General features: G+C 39.0%; 1 protein-coding gene across 1 annotated transcript in view; it reads right to left on the bottom strand.

Moving 5' to 3' along the window:
* pkn2 (protein kinase N2) overlaps positions 1-15,594 on the bottom strand; it is a 46,379-nt gene extending 30,785 nt beyond the window's left edge. Inside the window, exon 1 of the mRNA XM_037981892.1 lies at positions 15,099-15,594. Within this exon, the coding sequence (XP_037837820.1) occupies positions 15,099-15,119 (21 nt within the window). The 5' untranslated portion in view covers positions 15,120-15,594. The remainder of the gene's footprint in view (positions 1-15,098) is intronic.
* Positions 15,595-22,340: the final 6,746 nt, after the last annotated feature.

Below are 22,340 nucleotides of genomic sequence, written 5' to 3'. Positions count from 1 at the left end.
AGCAGGGTTAGGTTATAATCCAAGTTTTAAACATTTCAGAGGTCTGTTCAATCCATCATTTGAAAATAGAAAAAGTACAACACATCTGCAAACCTGCCACGATATGGCTGTTAGGGTGAAGGTAAAGATATGAATTATTCTGAATCATTTTTAAATGTTTGTAAAGTTAATCTGTGCTGTCACGTTAGGAGAGTCAGCAGAGTAGTTGCTGAGAGGTGCCATTTGTCCCAGTAGAGTTGCCGTAGCTGCTGTAGTTGCAGTGTGTTTTCACTTTTTTTTTTTTCATAGTTTTTGCTGAACCCCACAGAAAATATATCTAAATGTTGAAATTATCATAAAATGACTGCCTTTAGTAATGACTTTTAAATGTTTGATTTGGGTATAAATTTAAGCGAAACACAATGCTAATCATGTTTTTGTATGACATTTTCAATGTTGAGTTAGCATCCATGCCAACTGTTGGTCAGCAGTTTGTGATTAATAAGGTTTTTTGCCATACCATATGTTAATGTGCACTCTTTTTATGTATCAAAAATATGAAGCAGTGTTTAATTATGTCAAATAAGCCAAAGTAAATTTGTATTTCTGTTTCACAGTGTTGTGGAAAACATCACAAGCTTCCCAGCTGCCTCCTGGTATTTCTTCACAAAGCTGATAATTGCAGCTAATTGAAAACCATTGAAAATCGTTTTATAATTATATCACCACCCCCTGAATCGTAATCAAATTGAATCATGAGGTGTCTTAAGATTTCCAGCGATACAACCAACATCAACCAGTGTGATCAATTTTCTGGGAAAATGGTGCAGTGTGACTACCACTGCAACAAACACCATTTTCCCAGCCATGAGCACATCCACAGCCGACTCTTTCCCTCATCTCCCTCAGTCTCTTTTTAGAGTCTGAAGAGTGTTAACAACAGCCAGATATGTCAGATGTTTGCTTGTGACACAAGAACTATTCAGTTCAGCATCTATTACATCTTAAATTGTACAACACGACATGCTTTACTATCAAGCTCACAGTTTGATATGTTCAAGTCCTTTATAATAGTTAAAAATGGCACAGTGTGAGAGATGTACCCATTATGGTTTTATGGGCCAATACCAATTTCTGATTCTTGTACAGCTCTGACCTGCCGATACATATTACGCCCGTCTTTGCCATTGTGTCCTTGGGAAAGACACTTCACCTGTCCTGCCTACTGGTGGTGGTCAGAGGGTTTGGTGGCGCCTGTAAAGCAGCCTCACTTCTGCCAGTCTGCCCCAGGGCAGCTGTGGCTACACTGTAGCTCACTGCCATCAGTGTGTGAATGTGTGGATGAATGGGTGAATGACTGAATGTAGTGTGAAGCACTAGTAAAATGATATGTTGACAGGAAAGTTGAAAATATGGCTATTTATTATGTGATAATGTAAGATATTTGTGCCAAATATTTACACAACTACAGTTTTTAAAAAAGGCACTTTTGAAATACTTTTTTAAACAAAAATACAATTAAAATAAATACTAATTGTTTGCACCTAATTTGAATCCTAATTTAAGTCACATTTACAAATAAATTAAATTAACAAATGCAATGAATAACAACAGAGAACTCTAAAAAACAGACAGATGCTGTACTGTACTGTGCTTTTCGTGCCACAGGCTGCATGTTGGATCACTACATGTAACAAAACATATCTAATGCTAAATTTATTAGCATAATTTTACTGGTAAACAAGGATAATATTTTTACAGCACAAAACATGCTTACCATATACGGTCTTGTAAAGCCACCTGCCGAATTTCGGCTCAACTAACCATTGTGGTCTATAAACACTCCTTTTTATCGGCTGCAGCAGTAGTTTTGAACTGTTTGATTATCTTTGTGATCTCTCATAGAGGGATCATATAAATGCTGGCGAACCAGCTCCGCTAGAGCACCGAAATCGTCCATTTTGAATGGAGAGCGGTGCGCGCGGTCCACCCCAAGTTATAAAAGGTGCACGACGCGAGACCGCGCTGGGCCTTCACGCAGGGGCGGGGACAGCGCGATTGCATCACTGTTGGCACACGTTGAGGTAGATAAAAGGTAGCAGTTTTGGGGGTGCGGGTGGGAAAAAATATGTATAAAAAAATGACGTATTTATAATAAACAAGCGGAGCTTAGCCTAGCGGCCGGGTCACCAAAGCCTGCAGGCTTATAATACACTGGGGGAAACCCTGTATCATGCAATTAATATTAAAGTTAGATAAAATTGCTGAGTGACCAACAGAAAGCGTTCACACTGCTGCTCAACACAATGTTAACGACCATTTCATTGCAGAAACATTCGATTCTTATCTATAAAGTAGGTGGTGGTCATTCAAGTTTAAAAAGTAAGTAAAAAAGTATTTACATTTTTCACACAGAGGGAAATAAACTGCTTCTGCTGGCTCTAAACAGGCAGCTGATATTTAGTGAAACAGTTTAAAAATGTTTGCTGTACAGAAAATCATCCATGTTTAAAATTCTTTGGATAATCTGAGGTTGTTACGTTTAGCCTCTATGATTTATCCTTGATTTTTTTTTCCTTCCAATTTCTGAATAAATTGACTTTTTAATCTTAAAATAAAAAAACTAAAAAGTTAAAAAGTAATTAGTGCACTTGCTTTAAAATACAGATTATAGATCCTAACATTTTTATCTTCATTCTGTGCACACCTTAAAACACAAGTGAAATATGAATTTCCCAATAATTACAGGAAATAATTTATTCTTCCAAATCTGAATGATTCACGGCGTTGTTCAAAGTAATATTCGAGAGAGAAAAAGATCAGATTAGGTTTGTTCATTTTATTGTAATATTGTAATGATGCTTTCTGCTGAGAATGATCATTAATTGAACATTACGAGTAGAGGACACGTCACACTGTCAGAGAAAGAAAAGTCTGAGCCGTGCAGCAGAACAGGAAAGAGTTTCTTGCTTTATTAAAACTAAAACAAAACGATTCTGTGCTGATATTTTGTTTGTTTTTAGCACCATTAGCAAATTCAGCACTGCTAACTGTCTGTCGCTGAATAAAGTCCACCTCAACAGTGTTTCTCCTCACATTATCCCCCCACAACAAAACGGCCCACCACCATGAAGGTCATGGCATGTGAAAAATTATAAACATCTGTATGTGTTCGCACGTGACCAATTCACTGCGCCTGGGGGAGATGCCAAAGCTGATACACCATGTTTCTAATTTATTTATCATAAATGTCTGCAAATTTCAATTCTACACTAGATTATAACAATATAAACAAAGTTTTGCCTCTTTGGATGTGCTGAACTTGCTTATATTTGAAACCATACTGTGACAAAACTGTACTGTGCTAAATCTAAATAAAATATCAAATTTGAAAAATAAATTGACTACATGAGCAGAAATCTTTAAATATAATTCCTTTGCACGAAATGGTTATTTTAAAAAGGCAGAACTCTGCCAGTCTGGCAAATAAAAAAATGTAATTTTAAGTTACTTTGTACTGCTCTGATGGAAAATATCTCCCCTTTGAATATAACAAAAGATATATAAAAGGCAAAAATACCCTTTCAGTGTAAAGCTTTAGGAGTTTCATAATAATCAGGGTTTCCCCCAGAAAAGAGGCTAAGCCTGGTGGTAGGTGGCGCTGGCCGACCATGATTTAGTAAAAAAAAAAAAAGATTAAAGTTGACAGGAAAGTTGAAAATATGGCTATTTATTATGTGATATTGTAAGATGTTTGTGTCAGATATTTACACAACTACAATTTTACAAAAAAGGCACTTTTGTAATACTTTTTAAACAAAAATACAATTAAAATAAATACAAATTATTTGACAAGCCTAGAACATGAAAAACATTAGAGATGTTACATTTTAATTATTGGTTGGTTAATTCATTTTAGTCAGTTTAATATATTATATTATTTACTGTTTACTTTTGCTTTTTTGTGCATCTCAATGCTTGTTCGAAGATGGAGCGAGCCAATATGAGCGTTCAGCACATATTGCCTATTTGTCGTACAAAGAGCTTCAATGAAGACCCTAAAAAAGTGGTCCACAAAGGTGCTGAGAGAACTTCAAGGATTGCTTCTTTCAGTATAATAACACCAAGAAGAAACAGTCTTGTTTTTACTGACTTAAGCAGAATAAACAAAGGAAAGAGGGGATCCATAAAAATGTTTTTTACATACATTACATTGAAATAGGTTATTTTGGGGGGGTTTTTCCCTTAAAAAAAATTTATTTCACTGTCTTGCATAGGTCATTCGGTCTCGCACGCAGGTCATACATTTGCGCGGGGATGATTCGCTGTCGTGCGCCAGTCTGTATGTAGAGCTTTTGACCGCTTTGACGCTTTATACTCCTCTGACTTAAAAAAACCCTGAGCCCAACGTCTTTTGACACTTTCTCCCGGACATGTTGTATATTTTAGTAGGTGTTACCCTGTAAAGAGGTAGAGAAAGGTAGTGGTTTTGGGGGTGCGAGTGGAAAAAAACGTGTATTAAAAATAAAAAATATAAAAAATGACGTATTTTACAATAAACAAGTGGAACTTAGCCTGGTGGCGAGGGCAGTAAAGCGTAGCGGCCCGCTAAGCTTATAATACACTGGGGGAAACCATAATAATAATAATAATAATCACATTTTCACAAGTGAACATTCACATTATGACAGTTATGAGAGAAAATTCCCATTTTTCTTTCTTGATCTCAAAAGTACTTGTACTTCAGTAATGGTTTACTACAGGCAAACTACACAAACAAAGTTCACAGAATCAATGCAAAAACTGTAATTTATTTTTCATATTTGATCATTGATTGAATTACATTCATTGAATTACATTCATTCAAAATGTCTCAACCAGAAACTTGGGGGAAACCCTACTCAGTTTTCCTAACAGGTTACCAATGTTTCCTAATCCAACGAGTCTTATGACAGACAGGTTGAAAACTCAAAATGAGAAAATGGAGCTGCGACCTATTCTTCCTGTCTGTTGGCTGCTGAAGTCTGCATGCTTCCAGCCAGTGCATGAATGAAAAACCTCATCCTACACGATGAGAACAGTTTTTGTTTTAATAGACTCTCCATTTTTTGTGCTACTTTACTTTGTTTTTAAGCCCCTTACAGATAATCCATACAGCTGACTTCATGTCTAATCTAATCAGTGAAAACTTTCCCACAGAGCAGGGCTGCGTGACATAGTGGCTCAGCTATGATGCGTTCACTGACCAGCTGATCACTGATCAAGGCCGGTCAAGTTGAAAATCAGCCGCTGCTGGTCACAAGCCGACTTCATGGTGCATCTGTAGTGCTGGCTAAATGATAAACGTTTATAAGGACCTATGCTTTTACACCACCAGGGGAACTCTGTAACAATCAGCGGACAGCGAGAGCAGCCACTTCACTTATGCACATGAGGTTCACCAACACACGTTTGAAAGAACTACTTTCCCGTAAGTTTTGTTATTACATAATGACTGAGATAGCAGAGGGAAATACGTGACAACAAACTGGAAAAAACAGGGAAGAGGATCTGTGGAATCAGATACTCTCAAACAAAAAAGTTAACCATTACATGCAGGTGAAAAAACAAAAACAGGATTATAGCCTCAGTTAAAACCTGATAACTCAGGGATAAAGTTTAGAAGAAAATAAAATGTCAACAAAACAACAGAGGCTGCAGTCGAGCATCATCATCATCAATGTCATCTTCATCAGCGAGTCAAACAGGACATTAAAACCATACAGCAGCTTTACATTATATTTTAGACAGACAACCATTCACGCTCTTACTCACAGGACAATTTTAGAGTTACCAATTAACCTAACATGCATGTTTTTGGTCAGTGGGAGGAAACCGGAGTACCCAGAGTAAACCCACATGAGCACAGGGAGAACATGTAAACTCTACCCAGAAAGCCCCCAGGCCAGGGTTCGATCCTGCAACCTTCTTGCTAGGAGGTGACAGGTCTAACCACTACACCACTGTGCCACCCCTACTTTGAATACCTAATTTAATTATTGAAATTTTAATATTCCAGCTGCTCCTTTTTGCAGGGGGTTTCCACAGCAAGCGAACTCACACAGAAAATTTTACACCAGATGCCCTTCCCTAATAATCCACCAGACACTTTGAGTGAATAAATGTTATCATAAATCATGGAATTTAGCGAAATAAATACTAAATTTTGGAGAAAAGAATAAACAAACAGATTTTATAGATCCCTTATAAGCTTCCATTTTAAAACTTACAGAAATAGTCAAGCTCTTCTTACACACAATCTATCCTGCTGTCAGTAAACTTTTCAGATCTAAACAATGGCGTTTTTTTTTTTATCAAATTGCTCTTAACAAACCCTAGGAGATAAGCCAGTTCATTTAAAAATCTACATCCCTAGATTTTGCCTTCTGAAAATGAAATCACCATAATTACATGTGAAATAAAAGTAAAACAACAACAAAATCACTGTCCACACCCTTTAAGTACAGATTTAACACTGTGCCTAAATTATTATTATTTTTTTAAAAAGGCAACAAATTTAGGCCAGAACTGACTTTTACAACAGACACAAAGCTGCAGTAAATCTGCCCCCTGTATTTGCTAAGATGGCCTCTGTAATTCCCTCCCCAAATCCTTGAAATACCTCCCTTTTCTTCTGTAGGTGCTCACATCAGAGCCAAGTAAAGTTTGCATATATCCTCATTCAGAGGCTCCCTGGTGACTTAAAGGTAAAGTTGAGGTCACGAATTGTGGGACAGAAGGCACTGAAAACATTTGCTTGCACTGTAGCTGAGTTTACCCTATATAGTATGAGGAGAGGATAGCATGTGGACACTCTCATTATCCTATTTTACTGTGCAACAATGCAAGGAAACACAAAAGGCCAATCAGATATGGTGGACATTTATCAGCTCAGAGACCCAAGAGGCCTGCACTTATTTCAAATCTAACAAAATCATTTATTTAAGAGCAAAAAATTAAAGCTTATTAGCAAATAAAGCTTTATTTCTTGTTTTTCTGCCACTGCCTCACTTGGTGGGGTTTGCCCTTTTACCTGTTCAGGTCTTGTTGTTCCTCACTGCCTCAACACACTGATTCATGAAGGGAAAGACGTCATACCAGGAACTCAAGGCTTCAGAACTTCAAAGTGAACTGAAGCAGGAACTGTAAGCAAATGCTTCCTTTCATACCACAAAACACAGTTTGTGATTGATGGACTGAACTTGTACTCATCAATGTGGCGTTGCGGGGATGGCCAAACTGCTCTGTTAAACACAGCTGTGGAAAATCTTGCAGTTCCACATTTTGATCACTTAAAACCAGAAGTTCTGCCAAATTCGTTTAATGCACCAATAATAAGAGTCTCTTCAAAACATTTACAGCAAAATCTTTAACTGTTCCTCAACGTAAAATGGTCAGTCAACTGTTTTTACGGTTTTCCCTTTGGCGGGGAGCTCCTTCGGTGCCTGAGACATGATAGTGAGCTGAAGTAAAAGCTCACATTAGGTCTGACTAGCTTGCTCTTTAGGTCCAACAGCAGCAGCTCTGTTAGGACAATGGAACAATGGAAAAGTTGTAGCCACTATCTAAGTTCATGCTTACAAAGCCAAGCCCCTGCCTTTTCTGTGAGACCTAGAGTATCTAAATACACAGCCTGACATGGAGCCTATCTTCCCCTGCAGCTTGCTGCAGAGCAATGGCCAAGGCCTTGTGCTGTGCTGTGGTCAAAAATAGCAACACTGGGTAATAAATGGGAGGTTCTACAAGCGTTATCCTGTACACAAGCCTTACATACATCTCAGGACAGCCCAGCTGTATGCAACTCTTTGTGCCACAAATCTGAAGAGAAAAAGCTCTGAAGCTCCCGGAGCCACAGTCATTCAATTCGTTCATGTCTCGACCTGCCATTTTGTTTTCTGTCAAACCTACAATCAATGATATTAGCAAGAGAAAGTGAAAGATTTAACTATAGATTATTTTGAGAATGTTTAACAACACCAAGTGAAACCAAGTGAGGCTGACAGATCAGCTTGACTTCTCATCACTATCCAATTGAAAATGATACAAGATGGTTTTAAATAAGGTTAGCATATTCAGACTTGTGAATATTTTTATGCTGACCGTTTCTTACAGAATACTTCCAATGTAAGATATTTAAATGTCTTTTTGCATTTGTACATGCGGAATATTTTACTATCAGGGTGGATTTATTGTGAATTGTACAGTTACTAGATTTACGGCTATGAGGTCATTTGTACATTTGCATAAAGAAGGGCAGAGATTTTTGTATGTTCAAAGTTGATATTTGAAATGAATAAAAAGGACAAATTTGAAAAATTAATAAAAGTCACTTTTTTTTTTTCACCTGGTAGTGGTCAAGCTGTTTCCTAGCGGAGCTTTTCCAGTTGAGGTGTAGCTTTTGAAACAACACTTCCTGTCCACCCCATCTTGAAAAAAATGACTTCTTGTGTCCCAGGGTCTGTTTCTGCCATCGTAGTTTATTTTGAAAAGATTAAAAAAAGAAACTATGGTCCTGGATGTGCTCAGCTGAACTGTCTGAATGCATGCATCTCCCTCCACACTGATCCATTAGACCAGTGAAAATGAAAGAATATAAAGTTCAAGCAGGATTAGCAGCAGGACATCTCTGTACCCAAAGCCATATTTATTATACAGGCTGAGACAGTAAATGCCATTTGGCATTTGTAAATTTATCACAAAGAGACCATCACCATTTCTGACAGACAGTGCACAATAACGAGGGGAACGTGTCCCTACACTGCCCAACCAAGGTGTACTGCCTTCTGGCCACCATAGCCAGAGAGTGTCTCCGTGCGGTCTCCTCCATGAACTATAAGTTTGATACCTTGTTCTTCACCATTTAACTATCTTTATAAGCTTTGCTGGAACAGTTGTAATCATGGTTGTATTTTCTAACAGCCTCGGCCAGCTGCTCCTCAGCGGAACAGTTGAAGCAAAATTACTCCATTGGAGTTCACCCGCTTTTTTTTTTTACATAAACAAACATGCCCACAACAAAGTTCTAACCAATCACATGATAGCTGACACATACCCCACCAGGAGAAAAGGTTCTGCCCGGACATTGTGCACAGAACTAGCTTTCTGAGCTCATGCAAGTAAAAAATATATATATTTCTGTCATACAACTGTCAGCGAGAGCAGATTTCTTAACTTCTCACAGAGTATGCATTCAGCTTTAGACTTATGGGGGGAGGGATAAGGGACCAGGACAAGAGCTGCGGGGGTATGGCCATTTTTGATAGGAAAGCCCATCCCTACTTTGACCACTTTTTTGCCAGTTACTGCACACACATATTTTCATGGGTACAAAAAAAGCTGCCTAACCATGGGCCTCTTCTTGGCCCAGTTTGTATCAGCCATGGCTTGGTGATCTAATCTACTGGAGTATTATTATCTTCTGTATTTTGAGGGTAAGCTAATGTCAGTCAAATCCCTGTCCCCTAACCTTATTCTTCATCTCTGACACCCAGCCCTGACATCAGACCCCTGGCTTTAACCCTAACCTTAACCCTACACAAAGACATAGAAATACATAAGTACACAATCCTACGGCAACCTTTAAGTACAAGGTGGGGGTACAAAGTGGCAAACACACCATAATGACGCTGTAAAGTTGTGTTAGCAGCAGTCTGCCAGTGTGTGAAGTTTTTAACATCAACATATACTAAAAACTAGACACAGGAGCATAACGTGGAAGCTGAAGTCAAAACGTTAAGAGCGCCCCCGGTGGGCTGGCTGCAGAACAAGTTTAAGTTCATGTAAATGAATTGGACTAATAAATAAAAATACACCTCAGTTTTTCCAGGTGTTGACTTTAGTTGATTAAACTAGTCTTTACCTTGCTCTTTTATTAAAAAAAAAAAAATTATTTGATGTTTAAACACCAAATCACTCAAACACTAACCTAAAGTTAGCCGTATGCTTTTAAACATCGAACAATTGGTGCAAAGTCAGAAGCAGCGCAATGTGTGTTGAAGGTAATAAAAGAGGAGTTTCTACAAGGATGAAGGTTTCTAATTATCGTATTTTCCTGTATATAAGGTGCATCTAAAAGCCTTAAATATTCTCAAAAATCGCCTTATAATCCGGGGCGCCTTATGTGTCCAATGAATACCAAAATCTGTCCCTGACACAGGGATGTACGGTAAAGTGTACAGTACCGGTACGTACGCTGGCAGTGATAAACCAATCAGAGAACAATACAATTCGGAGCTTGCCATCATTCCGGGAGGATTAAAAAAAGAACTCCAACCGCTGGACGTTGGTGTAAACAGTGCGTTCAAAGTGAAGTTGTGAGTGGCGTGGGAGCGATGGATGACCGACGGCGAACACACGTTTACTAAATCGGGGGCAGCGCCGGGTGAGTTACGCCATCATATGTGAATGGATTGTGGATGTCTGGGCTAAGGTATCTGATTTAACTGTTGTCCGAGCTTTCGCGAAAGTCTGCATCATTGCTGAACAGCCCCCTGGCAACAAGACTGATTCCAACAATGATGAGAGGGAACCGGGCATGTTTGATGGCAAAATCGCCCAGCTGTTCAATTCAGACAGAAGATGAGGACTTTGATGGATTTGTGGAAGAAGAATGATAAAAAAATAATATGTAAAATAATTGTTACATAGTAGAATAAAGTTCAACCAAACTCACCGTTTTGTTTCTGTGACCTTTTTTTTTGTTTTTGTAGAACGCATGTTTTAGCATGTGCCTTATAATTCGGTGCGCCTTATGGTGCGGAAAATACGGTACTTCAGGAGCAAACAGACTTCAGCAGACAACACAGACAAGAAGTATTACAATACAGGGTTTCCCCCAGAAAAGTGGCTAAGCCTGGTGGTAGGTGGCCGTTCGCTGGCCGATCACTAGCCGACTGTGATTCAGAAAAAAAAAAGACATTAAAGTTGACAGAAAAGTTGAAAATATGGCTATTTATTATGCGATATTGTAAGATATTTTGCCAAATATTTACACAACTACAGTTTTACAAAAAGGAACTTTTAAAATACTTTTTTTTTTAAAAATACAATTAAAATAAATACAACTTGTAAACAACAAACAAGTCACCAACACACATCTCACATCAAGGCCAATGAATAACAACAGAGAACTCTGAAAAACAGAGAGATGCTGTCCTGCACTGTGCATATCTAATGCTGAATTCAATAACATCATTTTGCTGGTAAACAAGGATAATATTGTCACTCAGCACAAAACATGCTTATTATATTCAGTCTTGTAAAGCCATCCGCTGAATTTCAGCTCAATTAACCATTTTTGGTTAAACCCACTCGATCCATGTTTATTACTGTGACTCTAACAACCTGCTAACCCCAGGTAGCTGAAGGTGGCTCGGCCTCAGGGCTCAGAGTCGCGCGGTGAGGGCGTTTATACTTGGCGCTTACGTCGGTGCAGTATTCTCCAAAAAGACAGGGGGCAGTACGCTACGTAAACAGCGCCAAGTTACAAAAGGTGCACAACAGCACGATTGCGTCACTGTTGGCGCACTCACCCTTGACCGGTGAGGTAGATAAAGGTAGCGGTTTTGGGGGTGCAGGTGGAAAAAAACATGTAAAAAATGACGTATTTATAATAAAAAAGCGGAGCTTAGCCTGGCGGCCGGGTCACCAAAGCCTGGCGAGCCGCCAGGCTTATAATACGCTGGAGGAAACCCTGCAATAAAGTTGTTCTGTTTTGTCCTTTTGAACTTTCAACCCATCACTGAGCACACTGAATTAGCAAACGCTAGTCGCTTGTTGGAAAACTTTAAAAAGGAGGCTGTATTTACTGACACAGAAACTGCTGTTACAGGTAGAAATGCTAACGATGCTAACATAAAAGATGTTATTTATTCTGGTTTTCTTTTACTAAAATAGGAAAATGTTTTTTTTGTTTGTTTTTTTTTTACTGTGGAACAGGGTGTAGCTGCAACTTCTTTCTTTCACATACACATTAACAATCGAACTCCGCAGGAATAATAGTTTAGTAAAACAAACAAATAGCAAAAATCTGTTTGTGTGCGTGAGTGTGTGTGTCTTATCAAAATATCTCATGAACTATTGAACAGAATTCAGTGAAACTCTCAGAAAATAATCACTGGATGTACGTCTACAGCTGATTCCCTTTTGGAGGCAACCCAAATCAAGATGGCTGCCACAGCTAAGCAACATTGGCAAATACAAAAATAGCTACAACTTAGTCAGTTTTACAGATATTGAGCTCAGATTTGGTGTGGTAGTAGCTGAGACTGATCCCCAACACAGACTACAACCATTAACTGATCATGTAAGCTCTTTATTTAAAACTTCCATTAACTAAAGGAGTCAACTCCGTTAGCAAAATATCTCATGACCCACTGGACAAACTTTAATGAAACTCTCAGAAAGTAATCGCTGTATGTATATCTATATATTACCTTTTGGAGTCAGCCTAATTGAAGTTGACCACCACAGTTAATCACCATCAGAAAAACAGCTCTAACTCAAACAAACTTACAAATACTGAGCTAAGATTTGATGTTGTAGTAGCCGAGAGTCATCCTCAGCACGTACTCTGAGTGCAAGATCTTTCAATATCTTCAATATCTCTTTTCAAGGTTTGACCAAAATGGCTACAACTCTGTAATCTCTCAAAATTAGGTGTCCTTAGTCCGAGAAACTCTGGCACAGAAGGTGGTGGACTATAAGTATTACTTTAAGGACTGATCATTTAAATAAAAGTCCTGAAGGGACAAAATCATTTCCTGTGATGTGGTGTATTGTACTTTGTTCTGTGTGGAGGCTGTCCATCAGTCAGTTTAATCCATCTTTAATACTGGACACTTAGAACAAGATGAATCCTGGATACTATACTGCAGCAGGATTGCCCTGATTGACGTAACAGAACATCAATTTTAAATTCCCTTTGATATTTAAAAAAAAATAAAAAACCAAACATTTGTATTTGGTTAATTATAGCTCTTTGAGAGAAATCTGAATTGGCAGGTCAGAGCTGTACAAGAATCGGAAATTGGTATTGGCCCACAAAACCAAAATCTCTGCATTTTTACAAAAATACCTACTCGTATTAAATAATTAGTCACAACATATTTGAATATGGCCATGAATAGGTTTCAGATTAACTACTGACATACAAATCAGGTTTATTAAAACTAAACTGCATATTAAAAAAAAAAAAAAACAAATCTGTACAATTTTGTCCTCATAATTTTTTCTAGATAGGCTAATTTTAGCCCAGCAGAATAAAACATTAAGCTACCGTACACATCTTAGCAGCTGCTAAAGTGCGTACAAAATGGGCCGAGAGAATAAGACCCATGGCAGGCGCTTTTGTTTTTTCACACCCACAAAAGTAAGGGTGTAAAGTGACAAAAGTGCAAATTAACCTAGAGTTGTTATTATTGTGTAAATTAAACATTTTAAATAGATGAATCACGCAGTCAGACGCATGCTCCAACCAGGACCGCTCTACACAGATTGGAAAGAAAAGTCCAGCATGGCAGCCAACTTCCACGCTGAAATCAGTAAGGACTAGCGCTCCTGTTTGAGTTGACAGTTTCTGACAACCTTTAGCTAATACTGAAGATATTTATTCATGACTTAGCTGCACACAGATACGAAGTGGCAAGTACGGTTTCTTGAATATATGGATGTTGTGAACTGGACTTGTCTTTGGATTGTTGGACTGTATTTTTTAAACATTATTATATTTATATATTGTTTTTTTGGGGGGCGGTTTGTTTCTTTGATTCAATACTTTAAAATTGGGGCAACTTAGTTCCTGTGGTTTTATGAAGATTTTCAGGTTTTATAATGTTCCTGGTTATGAGGTTCTGGCAAGTTTGATACAAATTCAGTCTTATTCACCTGTGTGATGCTGCTGAAATTTTAATTTCCCTGAAGGACGCTTTCCAGGGGATCAATAAAGTTCTTTCTATCTATCTATCTATCTATCTATCTATCTATCTATCTATCGAGCCATCACTGTTCACAACATCAACAATACATTCAAGAAACAGTTTCCCATGCATGCACAGAGAACCTGTGGATATCTCCAGTAATCGATAACAGTTGTAGAGAGTTTTTCTGCAACAACAGCAACAAAAACTTAAACAGGAGTGCCAACATTTAATGTCTGTAGCAGGAAAGTGATCTTCTGATGAGGTCAACATCTATGAAGGACACAGATGAAGCATTGGAACAATAGGATTAGGCACAAAAAGCCCTCTTATGTTGTCTTTTAATGTATTGGTTTGTTTAGCATAGCTGACAAGGCAGCAGACCTTGTATCAGCTGTGAGAAACACATGAAAAAGAAACTTTAGTGGTTCTCACTGGAGTTTTCTCTGACATATACGACAAACTTCCCCCCATATTATCAACCAGCATGAATAACAGACAGCTTCCAGGTTTGATGTGGACTTTGAGGGCTTCAGATAGTTAGTTTGGGCTGAAACACATTGAAAGAAGTCTGCTAGGCCTGACTACAGTCAAGTGAAACTACATTAATCCGAGTCTTATTGACAACTTGACAAAAAAAAACCCGACAGATTTACTATTAAAGTGTGTATTTGACTGCAGTTAATTTAGACTGTGAGGTACAGGTTTTGTCAATCTGAACAGACCTTTTTAATAGAAAAAGGTTAATTCTTTAGGAACATCTAAAAATAAGAGCGGTCGTTCTCAACTTTCCATAAGTACCGTATGTTAAACTATGAGGTCATACTTTCTGCTATCCTTTAACACACTAAAGCCTTATCAATTTGAATTACTTTGACCCAAATGTAACATACATTAAGCTACTTCAAAAAAACAAAAAAAAACAGCGATTTGAAACTTGGCCGCTCCAGGATAAGTTAGTTTGGATAGTTGTTTCCCAGGCCTCAATCCATGGAAGCTCCCAGCCTCCTCTGGGGAATCTTCTCGGCGCCTTTTCGGGCCTTAATACAACATTACCGACACACACACACCCAACTTCAACGAAATATGACTGTTTGCCAACTTATTGATGAACCCCCGGGGGAGGTTTGCGCACTTTTCGCAACAGTTGTCAACTTTTCCTACCTGCACGGAGTCGGCGGCCATCTTGGTTTTCGCCTTTTTGAATCAGATCCTGCGGGGAGAGCGGAGGGGCGGCGGGGCTCCAAAAACACGACTCGGTTCAAGTTTCCCTCGCTGGCGACACAAGAACGGGATTATTTTGACCAAACCATCGCTCATCTCGGAAACGCGGGGCTTCCCACGCCGGTCTCACCGTCTCGGCGGAGTCCCGCGGGCTGGACTGGCGCTCATATGTGCGGGGAGCTGCGGCGTAAATGTGTCCCGCTGCAGTCGGAGGAAGAGAGGCGGTGGTTCGGGATGGAAGCGTCCGCCCAGAGGAGCTGGAGGGCTGCGGAGAGTGTGGGTCCCGTTGCCGCCCGGACACACACAGGCGGGATCCAAAAGTTCACACACACGCACACCGGCCGAACCTCACCACAATGACCCGAAACCACCCGAGGTGACCGGAAACACGGAAAACAAGTTCTCAGGTGCTGCACACCGAGACTTCTTACTATGGTGTATTTAGGGAAATGACTGCAGGAGGTGGGGTGATCATTTTAGGTATTGTACAAGAATAAATAAAAGCCCATTCCCTCGCTAATTAAAAAAAAATATTCATGATTATGACTTGGCATCTCATTATTACAAGATACTAGCTGAAAAACGTGGCTTAGTATCTCAAAATTATACTTTTTTATTATACTTACTGGTTAACACTGATGAGATACTAAATCTTATTTTTAAAACATATTAAATCAACAAATAACAAACAAACATTCCCCACCCTGGCACCTACCCCTAACAAACAAGTAAAACAAAAATACACAGTACAAAAAAATCCAACATCAATAAATGCACTCTTATACACATTACATATATGCATTTATACACAACAAGTCAAAACACATCTATGTGGTGCTCAGTTCAGAATGATCTGACAATCTGTACCTTTAACAGGACAGAAAGAGGCCCCAGGTTGGTTAAAATGGACAAAAGTCAACCCGATTTTTACCAGTTTAAGAACAGAAAGGACCTCTAATCCAGCTTGTGTTTGTAGGTTGTGCTGCAAATGTCTAATTCTGCAGTATTAGCCCTCTGACCAGGAGTATTGTGAAAGCTATTAAGTCCTTTTTAGCAGGAGAGAGAATAAGTGGATTGGGCCACACACCAAACAAAATAGTGAAAAAAGTAGGAATGATTTTCCTTTCAGTCACATTAGACAACAGACCTGAACCTCTTCATGGAGGAACACCTCTAAAGTAAGTAATTTGCTGTGGCCTGTCGACTTCATCCTCACAGAGTCACTTTCAGATAGTTTTGCTTCAGTGTGATGAGCTCGATGAATAATCTGGCTTTGCACAGATTGAAGATCTGTGTACCCGTCTTTAAAACCTCCCCCCAAACATCTGAAATCAACAGTCCCAAATATGTCTCCCATACAGTTTTTAACACAGTGAAAGGATTGAAAGGTTAAAGATATTTAAATATATGGAAGAGATCGAGGGGAGAGGCTGCAGGAACACTTCAACAACTGAGGGGTTAGGAAGAGCTGGAAGTTCTGGAGATGAGCTGCAGACATAATACTCATCATCATTTTCAAATAGTACCTTACAATTCAAATTGCTTTATTTTTCCTCAAGGGGCAATTTAAATGAAGCAAAAACAGTAACAAACAACTCAGTGGACATAAACAGACTCAGTGCAACCTGATGAACATGAACAACACTTGCAGTAAAAGACACAAAAATTGGGAGACTAAGCATGATGAGCATCAACAACTTTCACAGTAAGAAACTAAACAGACATGAACAGCAACGACAACAGATGGTATTCAGACTGCATGTGCAGCATTCAGAGTAATATGTTTTATAAAATGCATAAATAATTAGTTATAAAATGCAAGGTGCATGCCCTATTAAAGTTGCAATGCAAAAGCAATGGTGTCATAAACCTGGGTTTCTTGTGTTTGTCTTTTTAGACTTCCTTGTTTATTTTTTATTTGATTCCCTGTGTTTTGTTCATTTTCCCATGTCCCCATATTATCATTCACTGTTTCATTTCCTCAGTCAGCCTCATCCCTTCGTCCTGTCCCTTTGTCATTCATTCACACCTGCTTCATGCATCCATTCGTCTCAGCTGCCTCCACTTATTTCTTGCTCTTTCTCTTCAGTCAGTCGTTCTTTTTGTCTGCCTGTCGGTTCTTTATTCATTATCGGTTTATTCGTTAAAATCTGTCTTTTCATCGAGTCCTCACGTGAGTTTGCATCCTTTGGGTTCTCTTCACTATAATTCTGACAAATGGGTCTAAATAAAACTAGAAGAGGAAAGAAGACTGCACACACATCTTAAAAGAACAACGAAGATCCAAACACAACAACCGGACTAGATAAATTACCAGGATTTTTTTTTAAAAGCAGTTTCTAAAGGGATGGATCATTTCAGAATCCAAACCACATCTTTGTCAAAACTGCTGGGTAAGTGCCCACATCCTTCCAACTCTGATTTCACAATAAAGACTTTGTTATACTGCTGTTTTGACTTGTTCAGAAAACCAGCGTCATCAGGGCTGCTCTCTCAAACCTGACAAGCCTCTCCCAACACCACAATAGATCTGATACAGATATACATTGCTTACAATAAGTCACATTGGAGGCGATTCTGCTCAGCCCCCAGCTAATCTAGAGAAAACTGTGATAAACATGAGCTAGATTTACCACAGGTGCAGGCAGTTTCTTTCCCAAAAGGCCACCAAAATAACTGTGAATGTTGTAGAGGGTCAGGCCAATAGGCTTAACTTGATTTTTCAGAATTTAATTTTGATAATAAACAGTAAATGTGATTTTTATCTTCTGCTAGTAAATAGACATTGCAGCTTTGTTTAGGCTGATAACTGAAGCTGTAATCCTTAGAAACAGAGATCTGCTCTCCACAATCTACAGTAAGTATCACACTTTACCTCAGGCTTCAGGAAATAAATCCTAAAATGTTCATGTTTTGGTAAAAACTCTGCCTTCTTTATCAGTCTTAGTCGTTTTAGCGTGTTTAATTGTTTTTTAAACTGTGAAATGTGTTCAAAATTAATGTTTCTATTTATGTTATAGGAAAGCCGGGACTTTGGATGAGACACTGACCACTGATCACCAGGGGACTCCTGGGATCTGACGTTCTCATTTGGTGCAGGTTTGATTAGAACAGTTCTCCTTTCCCTGATCTGATCTTTGCAGCCTAAAACTTAGAACATGAATTGCAAACATCCTGTTCAAAAAACTGTCATATTTTGGATCATTTACAATCATTTTGTTTTCCATAAAGTCAGAGGGTTATATCTTGCTTTTATTTTTCTTCTTCAGTCATTTTGAATTTAACACAACTGGAATAATATTCGAATCTAAATTAGAGTAGTTGCTTGATCCTAAATTCAGGACATTGTGTCCACATTTTTATTGCAAGTCCTATTTTGTTGGTTGACTTTAATTTTACTTTTGTGTTGATTTTGCTTACATTTTAAATTTTGTAATAAAATTTTTAAAGGCAAATTTGGTTTCTTCCATTATAAGATGTATAAAGAACCTCCCTGTAATGAACAAATTCATCCTTCAGTTGTTGAGATCTGAATAATAATAGTGTAACTGAATAAATTAATCTAGATATTATTGATCATTCCTGTAAGATAGAGTTCATTTTGTTATAGTGGATTTTCCAACCCCTAATAGCCCTGATAACGACAGATTAAATAAATATACCCCTTTTGTTTGAGAATTAGGCTACCTCACAAAATTGGTGTGATAGTTTCTTTATTTTTCAAAGGTGCTAAGTTAAAATGGTTGGTTGAGCATCCCTAATAAAAAGCCTACAAAAAATGATGACAATCAGAACTTGGGACAATTTAGAGTTCTGAACCTAACATGCATGTTTTTGGTCAGTGGGAATAAATCCTACACTGGCATACAGAATAAGAGTCATATTTTACCTTTAGGTGGCCAAGTCAGATCACTCAGGAGGATCTGTTCTGAAGAAACCTCCGGACAAACACAGGACTCTTCTCTCCTGAGGACTGTGGGACATATGTCTCTGTCCAGACTTACTGCTCCTACCATCACAAACCATATGTCTCAGAGACCGGGCACAGTCTCTGCCTATGGCACAGCATTTCAAATATTTATTGGCATGAACAACAAAGTTTATGTTTGTCAGTCACAGTACTTTTCCATATTTTGTCACGCTACAACCACAAACTACAGAGTTTTACTGGGATTTTATGTGATAAACAAACACAAAGTGGATCACCATTGTGAAGTCAAACAAAAATTTGAATGTGTGACATTCATTTGTATTCATCCCTCTTTACTCTGATACCCCAAATTAAAATCCAGAGCAATCAACTGCCTTCAGATACATTTGTATAATTTAATCTCAGTAAATCCAGCTGTTTTTGTTACACATCATTAGTGATCAAAAAGCATCATGAAGACTAAGGAACACACCAAACAAGTCAGGGAGAACGTTGGGTTATAAAACAAAAAGTCAAGTTTTAACATCTTACAAAGCTCTGTTCAATCCATCATCTGAAAATATAAAGACTATGGCACAACTGTAAACCTATCAAGACATCCAGCCAGATCTGTCAGGATTTGGGTTGCTTTTTGTGTTTCTGATTCTTGTTTCAGTTTGGGTTTATTGTTTCTTTTATTTTGTTATGTAATTGTCTTTATGTTTAGTCTGGTTTTAGTTCAGTTTTTGCTCCTTGTGTTTTTGTAATTCTGTCATCATTCACTCCTCAGATTATCTCTTGTTTACCTGCCACGCCCATCTTCACCTGATCTAAGTTGTAATCACTCACCTGTGCCCACTTTTCCTAATTACCTCCTGTCTTTAAAACCCGGTCATCTCCTCCATTGACTCACTGGCCCATTGTCATTTTCATGACAGGCTCAGTATTGTGTGTGGCCTCCACGTGCCTGTATGACCTCCCTACAATGCCTGGGCATGCTCCTGATGAGGTGGCGGATGGTCTCCTGTGTCATCTCCTCCCAGACCTGGACTAAAGCATCCACCAACTCCTGGACAGTTTGTGGTGCAACATGACACTGGTGGATGGAGCGAGACATGATGTGCTCAATCTGATTCAGATCTGGGGAACGAGCGGGCCAGTCCATAGCTTCAATGCCTTCATCTTGCAGGAACTGCTGACACACTTCAGCCACATGAGGTCTAGCATTGTCCTGCATGAGGAGGAACCCAGGGCCAACTCCACCTGCATATGGTCTCACAAGGGGTCTGAGGATCTCATCTCGGTATCTAATGGCAGTCATGATACCTCCGGTGAGCACATGGAGGGCTGTTCGGCCCTCCAAAGAAATGCCACCCCACACCATTACTGACCCACTGCCAAACCAGTCATGCTGAAGGATGTTGCAGGCAGCAAATCGCTCTCCACGGCGTCTCCAGACTCTGTCAGGTATGTCACATGTGCTCAGTGTGAATCTACTTTCATCTGTGAAGAGCACAGGGCACCAGTTGGGAATTTGCCAATCCTGGTGTTCTCTGGCAAATGCCAAGCATCCATGTTGGGCTGTGAGCACAACCCCAATCTGTGGATGTCGGGCCCTCATACCATCCTCATGGAGTCGGTTTCTAACCGTTTGTGCAGATACATGCACATTTGTAGCCTGCTGGAGGTCATTTTGCAGGGCTCTGGCAGTGCTCCTCCTGTTCCTCCTTGCACAAAGGCAGAGGTAGCGGTCCTACTGCTGGGTTGTTGCCCTCCTACGGCCTCCTCCACATCTCCTGGTGTACTGGCCTGTCTCCTGGTAGTGCCTCCAGCCTCTGGACACTACGCTGACAGACACAGCAAACCTTCTTGTCACAGCTCGCATTGATGTGCCATCCTGGATGAGCTGCACTACCTGAGCCACTTGTGTGGTTTGTAGAGTCCGTCTTATGCTACCACGAGTATGAAAGCACCACCAACATTCAAAAGTGACCAAAACATCAGTCAGAAAGCATAGGTACTGAGAGGTGGTCTGTGGTCCCCAGAACCACTCCTTTATTGAGTGTGTTTTGCTAATTGCCAATAATTTCCACCTGTTGTCTATTCCATTTGTACAACAGCATGGGAAATTGATTGCCGATCAGTGTTGCTTCCTAAGTGGACAGTTTCCTTTCACAGAAGTTTGATTTACTTGGAGTTATATTGTGTTGTTTAAGTGTTCCCTTTATTTTTTTGAGCTGTGTATATTCATGTGTTGGAATGGTCCAGTCAAAGTCCAGACCCTAATCCAACTGAGAATCTGTGACAGGATTTAAACTGCTGTTCAGAACCTCTCTGTTTAATCTGCAGCTGTTTTACAAAAAACAAATTGGCAAAAATTTTAGCCTCTGTGTGCAATGCTGCTGGAGATAAACCCCAAAAGACTTGTTGCTGGAATTGCTGCAAAAGGTGGTTGTACAAAGTATCAGCTGAGCAGAGATGCATGCTACACTTCTATGTGTATCATTTTTCCTTCCACTTCACAATTCTGCGCTACTTTTTGTTGGTTTATCACATGCAATCCTTGTAAAAATACTTTGAAGTTTGTGGTTGTAACATAACAAAATGTAGAAAAGTTTGGTTTTGGTGTGAATACTTTTTCAAAGCACTGAGTAAACTAAGCATTGTCCACATGATAAAAATGACAAAAGTCCTGCTGAGAGAAGCTATGAACTCCACTATCTGGTGCATAAAAATGAGACAATTACACATTAACACCAGTTAAAATAACAACATGATAAAAAGAATCTGTTAAAATCCAGTAATGTAATAAAATGCACACCATAGAGCACTGCTTCTCCAGTGGGGATACATGTACTCTTGGAGGTACTTGAAACTTTTTCAGTCTGTTGAAAAATCATATTTATTCATAAACACTCTCTAAAATAATTATATATTGAATAATGTAATAAAACAAGACCATGATCTTAATTTAAAAATCAGTAGGCTACCAGAAGGTTATTCTAAATATTACAAAAATCTGATTTACCCCCACATCAAGGTGGTTTGACCCAAGCTGGCCCCTGTCAATCACTGTCACTCTCACCTTGGAAACACAAACAATGGAATTCAAAAAAGGTTAAAATACACAAACAACTGGACTTCTATTCTGTAGCTGAAGACGTTTCGCTTCTCATCCGAGGAGCTTTCTCAATTCAGAAACAGAGAGTGTGGAGTTGAGCTTTTAAAGCTGAGATGTGATGTAAGCTGGATTGCTTGCAAATTGTTCTCAC

This window comes from Kryptolebias marmoratus, linkage group LG20 (assembly GCF_001649575.2).
Source record: "Kryptolebias marmoratus isolate JLee-2015 linkage group LG20, ASM164957v2, whole genome shotgun sequence".
NCBI classification, from domain to species: domain Eukaryota; kingdom Metazoa; phylum Chordata; class Actinopteri; order Cyprinodontiformes; family Rivulidae; genus Kryptolebias; species Kryptolebias marmoratus.
This window is presented reverse-complemented; position numbering and strand designations above follow the sequence as displayed.